This window comes from Thalia democratica, chromosome 4, assembly GCF_965202585.1.
Source record: "Thalia democratica chromosome 4, ktThaDemo2.hap1.1, whole genome shotgun sequence".
Taxonomy (NCBI): domain Eukaryota; kingdom Metazoa; phylum Chordata; class Thaliacea; order Salpida; family Salpidae; genus Thalia; species Thalia democratica.
In genome coordinates this window covers 48,028,597-48,041,300 of record NC_139168.1, presented here as the reverse complement: position 1 = coordinate 48,041,300, position 12,704 = coordinate 48,028,597, and the positions used below count along the sequence as shown (strand labels likewise).

At 25.9% G+C, this 12,704-nt stretch overlaps 1 protein-coding gene across 2 annotated transcripts; it reads right to left on the bottom strand.

Moving 5' to 3' along the window:
* Positions 1-2,069: 2,069 nt before the first annotated feature.
* On the bottom strand, positions 2,070-12,078 carry LOC145834175 (cyclin-T1-like). Of its 2 annotated transcripts, none has more exons than XM_082941547.1 (13): positions 11,857-12,078; positions 11,381-11,459; positions 11,016-11,093; positions 10,834-10,948; positions 10,676-10,738; positions 10,473-10,518; positions 8,927-9,017; positions 8,132-8,293; positions 7,104-7,179; positions 5,512-5,614; positions 5,326-5,426; positions 3,486-3,831; positions 2,070-2,661 (listed from the first exon to the last, which is right to left on the bottom strand). In XM_082941547.1, exons 1-13 carry the CDS (start codon positions 12,051-12,053, stop codon positions 2,658-2,660), a joined length of 1,461 nt encoding a protein of 486 aa, XP_082797673.1. In that variant the 5' UTR covers positions 12,054-12,078; the 3' UTR covers positions 2,070-2,657. The 2 variants fall into 2 exon arrangements, with proteins under 2 accessions (XP_082797673.1, XP_082797674.1); XM_082941548.1 differs by having other exon boundaries at positions 11,863-12,078.
* Between the last annotated feature and the right edge of the window lie 626 nt (positions 12,079-12,704).

The window sequence follows — 12,704 nt, the reverse complement described above, 5'->3', positions numbered from 1 at the left end:
TAACAATTTCTTTTTTATTCCTTGGTGCTGTACATAAAGTTTTAATGACAACATATATTGTATATCAACATTTCTAAATTTAATGAAATTAACAATAAAATTCTATATATAAACCATGTTATGTTTACAGTTTATAATTAACAAAACAAAAGTCTGCATCTTGTTTATCACAAAAAAAAAGTCTTTAGTGTAGAGCATGTATAAAACTTCTATAAGCTATGTAGAGCATGAAATACCTTTACTGTGTTATTTTTTAAGACAACCTAAAAAAAACCTTATTGTTAGTTGTAATCTGAAGTAAGAGAGTTAAATTTCTTAGCGTTATAAAATTTTAAAATAGTAATGAAGTATAAAAAACATAACAAGAATGTTTGATAAGATAGATCAAAAAGTTTTTTCGTAAATTAAAATTTTTCTTTGGTTCTAGTAGACAGGTCAAAATCAAATTAATTTTTAACTTTGTTTGTGTTTGAACTAAAAATGAAGCATTAATATCAGAAATATATGTTTTTATATCTCCGAGTACATGAATGTCCTAACGACGGCAAGGACTAAATATTATTTCATGCAGGTGACAAACACTATTAGTTGCGAGATAAGTAAAAACTGAGAATTAAGAACTTTTTTAGCTAGCTCAATATAGCTGAATTCTTAAATGTTCAACAAACAGTTAAATAAATACATATAAACGTCTAATTATTATACACATTGCAACAATGACAATTGTAAAAATGCTTTAGGTTATAACAGAGTTAGTTAACCTTCAGGCTATTTCGATATTGTAGAAAAACTCCTGCTTGTTTTAATGTTTTATTCAACTCAGGTTATTATTTTGTTTTTTTTAATATCAAGTCGTTTTGCTATAAAAGCTAATTGACAGTAGGTTTTTCGGTTAAGATTGATTTAATTCTTCATTTTCTTTTAAACACAGGCTAGCTTTATGTAAAAAACAGGATGGCCACTGGTTTTTGAGAGATTTCTTACTATTTTTCCGATGTTTTCAAAGTACACATTTTTGGGTCTATTTTTAGTTTGAAATTAAGTTATATGTAAAAATCTGTATTAAATAGTATAACAACATTGAAAAATACTATCAAGATAGTTTGAATGTGTTTTTTAACAAAATATATTTAATCTCTATGACAGATTTTTTGTATCAAATAAAACTTTTAATTTTACATGTAAAATTTGTTTAAAATACCTGGTTTTTTAGCCTAAATTGTCAAATTTCAGGTTTAGTGGCCACTCTGAATTTAGGTCAGTTTGTAGTCAGACTGACGTTTTTGGTTTCAAATATTTTTAGCAATGTTATGATTATACCGTTTCGACCGATTTATCAAAAACGCATTTCGTTTAGAAGAATATAACTCAAAAAAAATCTACATTCCAATCTCATTAAATTAATAAGGGACTCTCCGACATCAGAAGAAAGCTATTAAAACATTGATCTTTATTTATGTATTCATAAAATTCTTTTTATAAGTACATATTACGTACTGTTATCATTATTACTCTACTTAAACTCCTTTTTGCTTAAATTTCAACTACATTAAATATCAAGTAACACTTATTAATGAGATTCGAGTAAATTTATACTTTACTATCCCTAATATATAAGTAAACTTGAAATCCCGAAATACTTTCTATTTTACACTGTCACTATTTTCATCTCTTTGTAATGAAAATTAGTGCTTTCTTAACAGAAACAAAATAATCTACAACAATCAACAACGTTTTTAATTTTGTCAACCAATTAAATCACACAACCGGTAGTTATTTCTACGTATAAAATTTTATTATTGCAAAGTATTAAGTAGCTTATTTTTACATTTTTGACTATGTTCATGCTGTATGTTATTGTTAACTTATTAAAAAAATTCCAGTAATATATTACGTGGGAGAAGCTACTTTATATAAACTTCTACTCAGTATACGTTGTAGTATTAACTGTTTCGAACATCTAGTTAATTGTTAGTATAAAAAACACCACAATAAATAAATAGTTGTTTATTTGAAAATAAATAAGAACAATTTTTTAATAATATAAATAAATTATATTCATAGGCTACGAGTGGGGAGCTACGCTACTAATATACTACAAATGTTGTTAATATTTGATTGCAAAACTATATTAAAATTTACATGCAAGTGTAAAATAATAAAAACATAAGTAGTTTTCCAACTGGTTAATAAAGCTCTCCCACACGTCGCCAATGTCACAAAAAGTGCACTTAATATCGTACTAACTTAAAATACAATGTTTAAACATAGCAGAAAGATAAAAAACTAAAAAATATCAATCGACACATAAATACTAACGAATATTTTTCTAATTATGAGGTAGCTGGTACAAAAGCAAAATGCATGAAAAAAACTGAAGTTCACTTAAAGAAATAGAAAGAAAAAACAAGATATAGTAACATAAAAAACTTTACTTCTAGTACTCGGATTTTATGTATTATTGCTGTTTTTACTTCATCTGTACCTTAAGGACAAACAACTTTAACATATTTAACTATCGACCTAATTTCACTATTTAAGCAGATGAAAAAGACAAGTAAACTTTAAATTTAATTGTGATATAGAGTAGTAAAACGAGTTCCTTGGTACATCAGCTAAAATTCAACAGCTCTGCAGATGAGTTGTAGTCACTTGTATCATCTGTTTGAATAGTATAAAAATTTAACAATTATATTTTATATATATGCTACATAAAACAATCAGTAATATAAAATTTTATAAAATGTTTTTTTTTTATTATCTTCTTTTATTTTAATTTAAGTTAGTTTAACTATCAAAAAGTTTATATTTTTTTCAAATCTAAGAAAGGTTTAAAAACCAAGGTGTACAAGGTTTAAACCTTTGATTAGTATCTTAGATATGAAGGACATTTATAAGTGAAGTTAAATTATTCAACAAATTATTAAAACTAAAAATACTAAAATAAACGTTTCTATAATTTCTACTTCTTCAATTATTATGTTTACCAAAATCACTTAAACAAATTTATTGCGTTTATTTAGGAAAAATAACCATATTTTAAGTTACAGCAGTATTTTCTTTTTTGTTAAAATTTACATCTTTTTAATTACATGTTTTAAATTTTGATAAAGTACAATAAATAAAGGGGTATTTTTTCGTAAATTTTAAACTTAGTTTCTAACATCTTTACACCGTTCATAACTAATTTTTTTACATAATTAATTTAAACTTACTTTAAATAAATTTTACTTTTATTTTAAACCTTTTTTTAATATAATATTTTGATTTAATAATAATTTATGAATTAACTATTCTTTGCAACGCTAAATAGCTTTTTTTAAATGTAATTTTATAAAATTAAGTAGTTCATTTTAAGTCTGAAATAAAAGTTTAGGTGAACCATAATAATAATCAAACAATTAAATTAACTTAAGGATATCAATCAATTCTAAAAATTTAAATAAAATTGTACGTTTACTTTTTTTGTAATAACACCAAACAACCTTTTGAACTGTTGCGTTTTGCTGGGCTGCGAGCTGTCACCAAATTTTATTTTTAATTTTGGAACACTTGGTAAAGGCTGATGAGGTTTATTCGCAGAATTAATTATGGCTTGATGATGCTGCTGCTGCCTCCTCCGCCTTTCTTCCTTGTCTTTTTCGAGTTTGAGAAGAACTTTGTGTTCCTCGCTTTTTAAGTGGTTATTACGATGTTGCAGTAAGGGATTTTTCATAAACTTTCGCAGATATTCTTGGTCGCCTCTTTTCAACCATTCCTGCATTATTGAGTTATTGAATGTCGCAACATTAAGTGACGGGAGTTTAGTTGCTGGCTGCTGAGCTATAACATCTGTTGAGTTTATACAAATTTTTAAGTTTTCAAAGCAATAAGTAATTAATAGTGTTAACGTTGTCTTTTAGAACAGGGGTGGACAACTACGGACCGCAGACCAAATGCAGCCCGTCAATCATAAATATTCGGGCCATGATGCATCTTTTATACAAAAATCAACTTCGTTACTTTCCTTAATAAAAATAACAAATGTACTAATATTATTACTAATTAATAAAATTTTAAGAGTATAAGAATTTTTTGTCCCTTTTTGATAGAAAATTAAATTTGAGGTAAAAACATGTTTTTAATTGAAAAAAATTACTAAAAGATACTGAAAATTCTAGAATAACAAAAAATATTTTATCGTTTATAATAGTTATTTTTATCTTGTCTAAATTTTAGTACTTTTCATACTGTTCGATACAATTTCTTTACTATTAAATTTTTCAAACACTAGGTTTTTCGAGGTCAGAACTACGAAGCCACCTTGTTCATTACAAATTTGATTATAAAAAAATTTCTCAGTTTTAGCACAACTTTACAAATATCGGACAGCGAAACGGGTTTTATAAAAGCTTCGGTCCGTGAAAGACTTGAGTTAATTTAACCCATTATAGTAGACTACCGCTTAAGTACGCACTTTTTTTGGTACGCACCCTGCCTTAAGTACGCACTTATCCAGAAATTTTCAATCATCAAGTTTTTCCAGATTATTTTATGTTTCCAGGTAGAATGGCCAACTAGCTGAGTTAGCCTGAGACTTTCACAACTTTTAAACTAGGGTGAGTAATCCTGAGTAGTCTAAAGGGCCTGAGATTGTGACAGTCAAAACTTATGTAGTGGTTGCAGAAAAGTGAAAAGAATAATGATATTAGAGCAGTGTAATGCTAAAAAATAAATAAATCTAGATGACATAGTTAAAAAAACCTACAAATACAACATAGTTAAGTCATAATTTAATTTAAATGTACACAAATTTATGTTTTGAAAATGTTTGGTAAACACAATGTAGTTTGGTACTTTCCCTCTAACAAAAGAAAATATGGAAAATATGGCTTAATATTCTTTTTTACATCATTGACTGACATTGACTTTCTATATTAAATGTATGTATTAATTATGTAGAAACTTTTTATAGAAAAAATGAATCATTTTAAAATCTTTTAAAAAACTTTGCAGATTAGAACTATGTATTAAATGTTATTTAAAATTAAAAAAAACTTGTTTATTTGGCTTAATTATTTGGTGGCTAGTTGTAAGAAAGAAAACAAAAAACTAAATTTCATATTATACTATGTCGACAAAAAGTACGCACTACCGTGCTAAGTACGCACTTTTTGGTCGGGTTCAATTTGCGTACTTAAGCGGTAGTCTACTGTACTTACAAAAGGCTGCCACCCCTGCCTTAGAAAACGTTCCATAATTTTTTCTATTAAATACAAGTTTAAAAAAAATTTAAAATATATATTAAACTACCGAAAATTCAAAAAATCAATAAATGATACTAACCGTTATTGCAAAGGTGGTTAGAATGAGGCTGCCCTTTTCGCTTGGTGTATTCACTCATGGAAATTGTTTGTCTTTTAGCTTGTTGCTGGTTTAATTGGGAACTGTAGTAGTTATTAATCGGTTTAAAATTCAGTTTAATTGCCACAACTTTGTATTGACTAAAAACTTTTATGCAGAGTAACTAACCTAGCAGGCCGTTTCTGACCAGCAACATGATTTAAATTTCCTTGTTTTATTTGACTTGAATTTTCTTGCCTTTCAGCAAAACTAGACTGATTCACGGCAGGATCTGAAACATTTAGTCTCATGTAGTTATGTTATTTTTAGCTTACCCTTTTTTAATTGAAATTAAAGAGAATTTTATTAAACTATAAAATACTTAGTTTACATGTACCAGAGTTGCCTCTGGTTTTTGAGAAATTTGTACAAGGTTTTCTGAATTTCTTCCAGGATTTTGAAAATACATGTTTTTGGGTCTACTTTTAGTTTTAAGTCAAGCTTAAGGTTAAAACTGTGTTAAGTAGTATAACAACATTGAAAAGATACTGTAAAGCTACTTTAAATAAGATTTTTAATAAAAAATTTTTGATGATGACAAAAAAATTCTATCTATATGATACATTTTTGTCTCAAATCAAAATTTGACTACGAATATTATAAATTTAACTACTCCAGGTTTTTTCAAGTTTTTTTAGCCTAAATTGACAAATTTTAGGTTTTGTGGCAACCCTGATGTATAAAAAGTATTTGAGTTATCAATTGAACTTGAATGAGAATTACAATAAAAAACTTTAAGTAGAGTCATACTTTTCGTGACAAGATAAAAAGTTGTTTAATATTAACAAACATTAAAGTAAGCTTAAAAAATGATTACTGAAAGCAAAACAAAAAGTCATTATAACTAATCTTAGATAAATGCTAATAATCAGTTTTACTTGAATAAAAAAACAGTCTGATAATTTATAAGTTTGGTAAAAGTAATGTTGAGTGGTCATGTGTTTTTTTTTTTTAATATTTTCTGATAAATAATATAAACTTTAAATAATTTTTACACAATTATGCCATTATGTTACAATTGTAATTTGTTGTAAAAACTATTAGCTAGGTTAAACACCTTTAAAATAAGATAATATGCTTCAAATGTGCCTTAACCTTTTAACCAATACTTTTTCAATTAAGATGTTAAAATATTTTATACTTGCTTGATTAAAATCTCTAGCCTAATGGATCTATAAAGGATTTAAACAACTAAAACCAATAGTTTAAGGAATATTAAATTATATACTATATACAATTATTTTTGTTAAGTGAGTATAAAAATAGGGGATCTTCACACAAAAAAAGTGCTAGTATTTATTTCATATAAAACACTACTTTTTTGTGATACAAATGCTTAATTAGTCTATAGATTTAGACTAGCTCATCGGCCACTAATTTATTGACCAGTAAAAAATAATATCACTTAAAACATTGTGTTTTATTTAAAATCTGTCATGGAAAAATAAGACTGCAACGATAATTTAAAATATAGCTTTTAACAAAATATTTCCTACATTTTTATAACTGCTGTTTTAATTAATGATTAACGCTTAAACAGACCGTCAAAGTTTATATGCTTTAAAACTAATTGATCTATAAACTAGTCTGATTTCCTTATAAGATATCAAAATATTCTGTTGCCAAACAGAGTTTTTTTTTTTCAAACTGGCTTGAATTAGCCTGGAAACATGGCAAACCTGTTATGATAAAAGTACTTATAGAAAAATAATTTTACATACGATTTGAAGATTGATGTCCAACTTGCTGGCGTGATGAAACAGTTCCAGGTTTTTGACCATTTGCTGGAGCTGTGTCCTATGAAAAAACAGGAACTTTAAAATATATATACTTTAACTCTGTCTCTTAACATTTATTATTCCGCCTACTTTTTTTATAATAGTTTGTAACATTAATTTACTTTATTTGTTGGTTAGTAACATTGTACATTAAGTTTTCAAAATTGAACTTTCTTAAATCTAAATCTTATTTTATAATATTTGTAATTAGTAGTATCGTTGATTAATTTATATTTTTATAAATAAGTTATTTTAATTAAATAATAATAACAAGATAACATACCTATAAGGAGTTTAAGAAACTTAAATGTACAAAAACAATAGCTACATTCGAAAAGACATTGATTGCTACTTATAGTATGGTTGCAAGTTTGAAATATTATATTAGTTTACTTGCAACTTTCACTATCTTTAACAAACGTCTGTCTAATCTAAGAAGCCAAACTTTATAATGATAACCCACTGTAAAAGTTAGTTTTTATACATACAACTGGTTATGAGATGGAGTCGCTATTTAGAATAAAGTTTATTTTTTCTTGATTTTGTATAAATTTACACTTCGTTTGTCACTTTAGCAATGAATTCTGATACACTTATATACATTCCGAAACAAATTAGTTTTAGCCTGTTAGCAACAAAAATTTCATCATGTTTATAAGTATATAAGTGAAGTATAAACAAATTTAGTCAAACGTATACTTATTTCATGAATTATTTGACTTTGCCCCTTATAACTTCAACAAATAATCAATGATTTTTGATGATTAGGTCAAATCAAGTTGCTATACTACAAGCACCTGGGAACATTGATTACTGCATGATTAATAACGACTTATAAGAAGCATACTAAAACCAAAATTTCAATGATAAAAAATGTTAGAGCATACTTTCATATAGATAAAGACATACTAACATTGACTTTTTTTTAAAATAATTAGTTAAAATAATGTTATTTTAAGTATCATAGCCACCTTTCTTACGCTGTAGTTTCTTAGCTTAGACAGCCTTGATGGGTACTTATCTAGAATTTCGAGAAACTCTTTCGTTATTTCTTCAAGCATATCTTCAGTTATTCTACCCCATTCTTGATCCATGTATTCCCAAAATGGTTTTCCTTCACTTGAAGTTGGAATCTAAAAGAAACATATATTATCTATAGGTTAATATAATAGAATAATAAATTAATTAAAGATTTGGAACATATATGTCACAACACTAACAATTCTTTAAAAAAAACGAATGATACTTACACATAAGAATCAACCTTTTGGGTAAATAAAAACAAAAATAAGGAACACAGTTGATATCATTTACTAATCAAAGTTACTTAACTGTACACATTGATAACTCTAATTTCATTCTAAAACATTATTATTTTCAATTTACAATAAAGCTTGGTAACAGCAACAATTATTCTTGTTATAGACCAGGGGTCAGCAAATTACAGCCTGCTAAGCAAAAAAATCTAGCCCGCAACCAATTTTTTATGAACATTAATTACAATTGTGCTCTTTATCAGACTTGAAAACGTTTAGGCTAATAAAATTGTCAATAATTAAAGTTTTAAGTTGAATGTGTTTTTGTATACTTCAATATTACGGCGACCACAAAGACTTTTTTACCAAATCAAGTAGGCAAAAAACTTTTTAGTAAATCAGGCTGATTACTGTTGCCAACCCCTTTATTATAGTAAAAAGTAAATAAATCAAATCAAATTAAATTAAAAGTATTCATTTATTATCTTTAAATATGAAGCAATAACAAACCGTGACACTTTTCCACTTGCATGACAGGTAAATGCACATAGCACCAATTAAAACAGGACTGTATTGCAAAGAGAAAGGTGTCAAGTGCAAACTGTAAATTAAACAATTTTTTAATCAAGAAATAATACTATCACTTAAGTGTTTGATTTGCTTAACACTAGAAACAAAAAAAGAATAAAAAATTAACTTTTTTAATTAATACTTTTAAGAAATTAAAGCTAGTATTTAAGGCCATATGTGGTCAAAATAACTTATTTTACAACCTGACTTGAGCTTGCAGATTTTTTTATCAAGCTACTAGTTTCTTTTTACTGCTATTTAAAATTTAAACTTTCAGACCAAAGTTAGAGAGTTCAACAGGTTCCTTTAGGAAGGAGCTAACTAGAACAGTGAAAAAATATTATCTCATTATAAATTTTAGTACAAGTTTTCAAACAATTCTTTTCACAACTCCTTAGTCTAATCTAAATTAGATAATAAAATCTCTTTCCACGATTTTCTATCTTTAGTAAAAAAATCAAAAAACAATAAGTTTACGTAATATTTTTTCAATTTTAGTCATATTCTTTTGCATTTACTTTAAAAACCCTAAAATAGCTTTTTATTATAATCATGAACATTTTCCAGAGTTTTAATAATTTAAGAAACAAAAAAGGATTCAAAATATAAAAAATTATCCTGAGACTTTAGAAAAAATCAAATAAGTCTGAGTTTTATAAAAAAAGTTTTAACTAGCTTGAATATTTAAAAAAAAAACTAGTCTGAGTCATCTTGAGTAGCATTTTTGTGTGGAAGCCCTTATTAATATAGGTTTTACGACAATTCAAATTCTGACAATTTAAATTCTTTAAAAAAATGTTTTATGGCCACAGCTCAAAAAGTGATTTTTTTTTTAATTAAAAAACTCTTGTAAGTTTAACAAAAATATTAATATTTAAAAATACTATTTTTTTTAATAATAAATATCTTTTGAGATATATGGCTATACTAAGTTCAAATATAGTAAATTTAAAAAAAATAAAATTATATTTTAATATTTTTCTACTATCATAATCTTATTAATAAAACCTACACAACATTTTTTATTTTTTCAAATATAACTTGCATTTTGAGTTGTAACCCTTTGAACTTTTTTTTATAATTTAAATTTTTGGAGTTTAAACTGTTATGTAACCGTTAATACGATAGGAGTGAACAGAATTTAATGTTAACTTTTATGTGAAAGCTTAAATCAGATAGCTTAACTAGCCTGAGTGAGTGTATTTCTGAAATTGTATATATTAAAACTTACTTGATATTTAAACTATATATTACTGTGTGCTTTGTGTTATTTTATTGTTACTTCAAAAGCTTTGAAGATTCTTTTAGGAAAAACAGTGTCAGCTAAAGTAACAATTTTTGAATAACTATTTTTTAATAATCAAGCTCTTATGTATTGAGCACTCTAATTCATAGTTTTCTAACTTATTATATTGTAAATAACTTATTTCCATGTAACATGTAATGATTTTCTAATGATTAAAAATAACTACTAAACAATACTAACCTATTTGTTGCCATAAAGTAGGCCATTTGAGAAAACTCCTTGCTTGCTGTTATCCAAAATTAAACTTAAAAAACTTATAATCGACTTTTATGATAACTTAAAAGTTATTATTTCACAAAGGAATTTGAAAACATATATAAATTGTTAATAAGCATATATTTTTTCATAAGTCTTTTTTTAATTTAATTATTTGCTTGTTGTACCTTTAAACATTTTCACAGTTTTCACAACATGAGTATGAGGATGTACGACTTGAATCTGAAAATCTGAAAGCAAAGATATGTCAACATTAAACTTAAGTACATAATTAAACTTAGGTTTTATACCTTAGGTGCATATAAGTTACTAAAAGTAAACAAACCAATAGCATCAAGGACATTGATCTCATGCATGGTAAGGTCAAAAACCAATCGTGGGTACTTGTAATGAGAAACTTCGAGAGGGCGCTCCTTTGGATGCATACAGGACCATGCAAGCTTTAGTTAGTGATGTGTTGTTAAAAATTCTTGAAAAATAAAAACTAGTGTTTGTTATTAAATTAACCTTTAAAACATGAGTCAACTTTTTTGGCTGTTCCTCAACCTTGGCAGCCAAAAAGACACACGCTGGGACAATTTGATCCTGTAAAAAGTTTTTTTTATAATACCAAATGGCTTACACTACGGCACTTTTTTATAAAACTTTTGTTCTTTTTGTAGAAAATATAGTTTATAGTTGACTTTATAAGTCTGATTATTTAAATATGAAATTTACAGAAAAAATCAATGAAAATTTACTTTGAATTTAAATAAAAGTATATTTCTTATTATTATAAAAATTATATTTGCAAACTAAAAATTCCTTAACTTCAAAGTACAACTTTATTTCGATAAAAAAAATATATGAAAATAAGTGTATTCTATACTCACAAGCTTCATTTTAGTAAAAGAATGGACCATGTAGAATCGATGCATATATGTTATTGAAGTATTTATGCACAGCTGGTTGCTGAAATAGTTTAAAACAATTATTTATCAAAAAAAATAACACTTAAATTGTTCTATATTAACTAATTAATTTTATGCAAAAACTGTATTTCAATAAAAAGTTGTTGAATGCAGTAAGTACGACTGAAAAAAAATTTAGAACTTTGAAAAATAAAATTGTGATCAATATATTGAGTGTAAATAACAACATTTTCTAATAAATATTATTAAAACAGTTTTTGCTAAATTAAATCATAACATTCCAAACATATTTTGTATCAAAAACTAGTTCAATATTCAATTGAAATACTAATAATTTAGTCAAACTAAGTTATCAATAGAAAATTTTTTAAAACACGATTTTTTGATTTAGTGGCAACTATTTCATTTGTAAATTACAAAAAAATATATATACTTACACTGACAACTTTTGCCCCAGATCTTGACAAAAATTAGCTGCCTGATGACGGTACTGAAGCTCTTTGCTTTGAGTCACACCACATTCAGAACTTGGTGAGTGCCTCAATTGACCTTTAGTAAATATAAACTTTTTCATTTTAGAAGCAACTTCTTTTTTTGCAGCAACTTCAATTGACTGGTCACTAGAGCTATTCATTTTGATGATAGAAACTTAATTTAAGTTCAGCTGTTTGTCAAAATAAATCAATACATTTCGCATTAAGGTGAACATAATTAGATAGTATAATCTCTTTTACTTAAAAGTTTACTTGTTTTAACATGAGATTTGAGGAATTAAAATTCTTAATTTCAATAGGTTCAATATGAATTATGCAAACTAAAGGGACAAGAAAATACCATTTATCTAAATTGTTTCCCTTTAATTTTAGTATATCTTCTTTACAGTTTCACACTACCTAAATAATTAAACTTTACTTGTATGCAGATTTATTTTTATAAAAAAGTATTTTTTGAGAAAGGATTTTCTAAAATTTTAATTCAAGAGCATAAAAAAAACAAAAAAGAAGATGATAAATTTACATAAATTATTAGTTCTACAATAAAGTTGACATTGATTGAAAAGATTGTTTAATGAGTATGTTTCATCATTTTTTAAAAGGTGACTCTTTCCAAGAGCTTAACTGAAAATAAAAAACATATGGCAAGTCAACAAAAATCCCTGGTCTTCCTTTTAGGTTTACATAGAAAACAACTTGCACAAGACACACAATAACAAGCTATTTAAAAAGTGTTTTGAATTGAATGCTATTGGTTTGATTTTTAAAACACATTTGTGATTATTAGATAT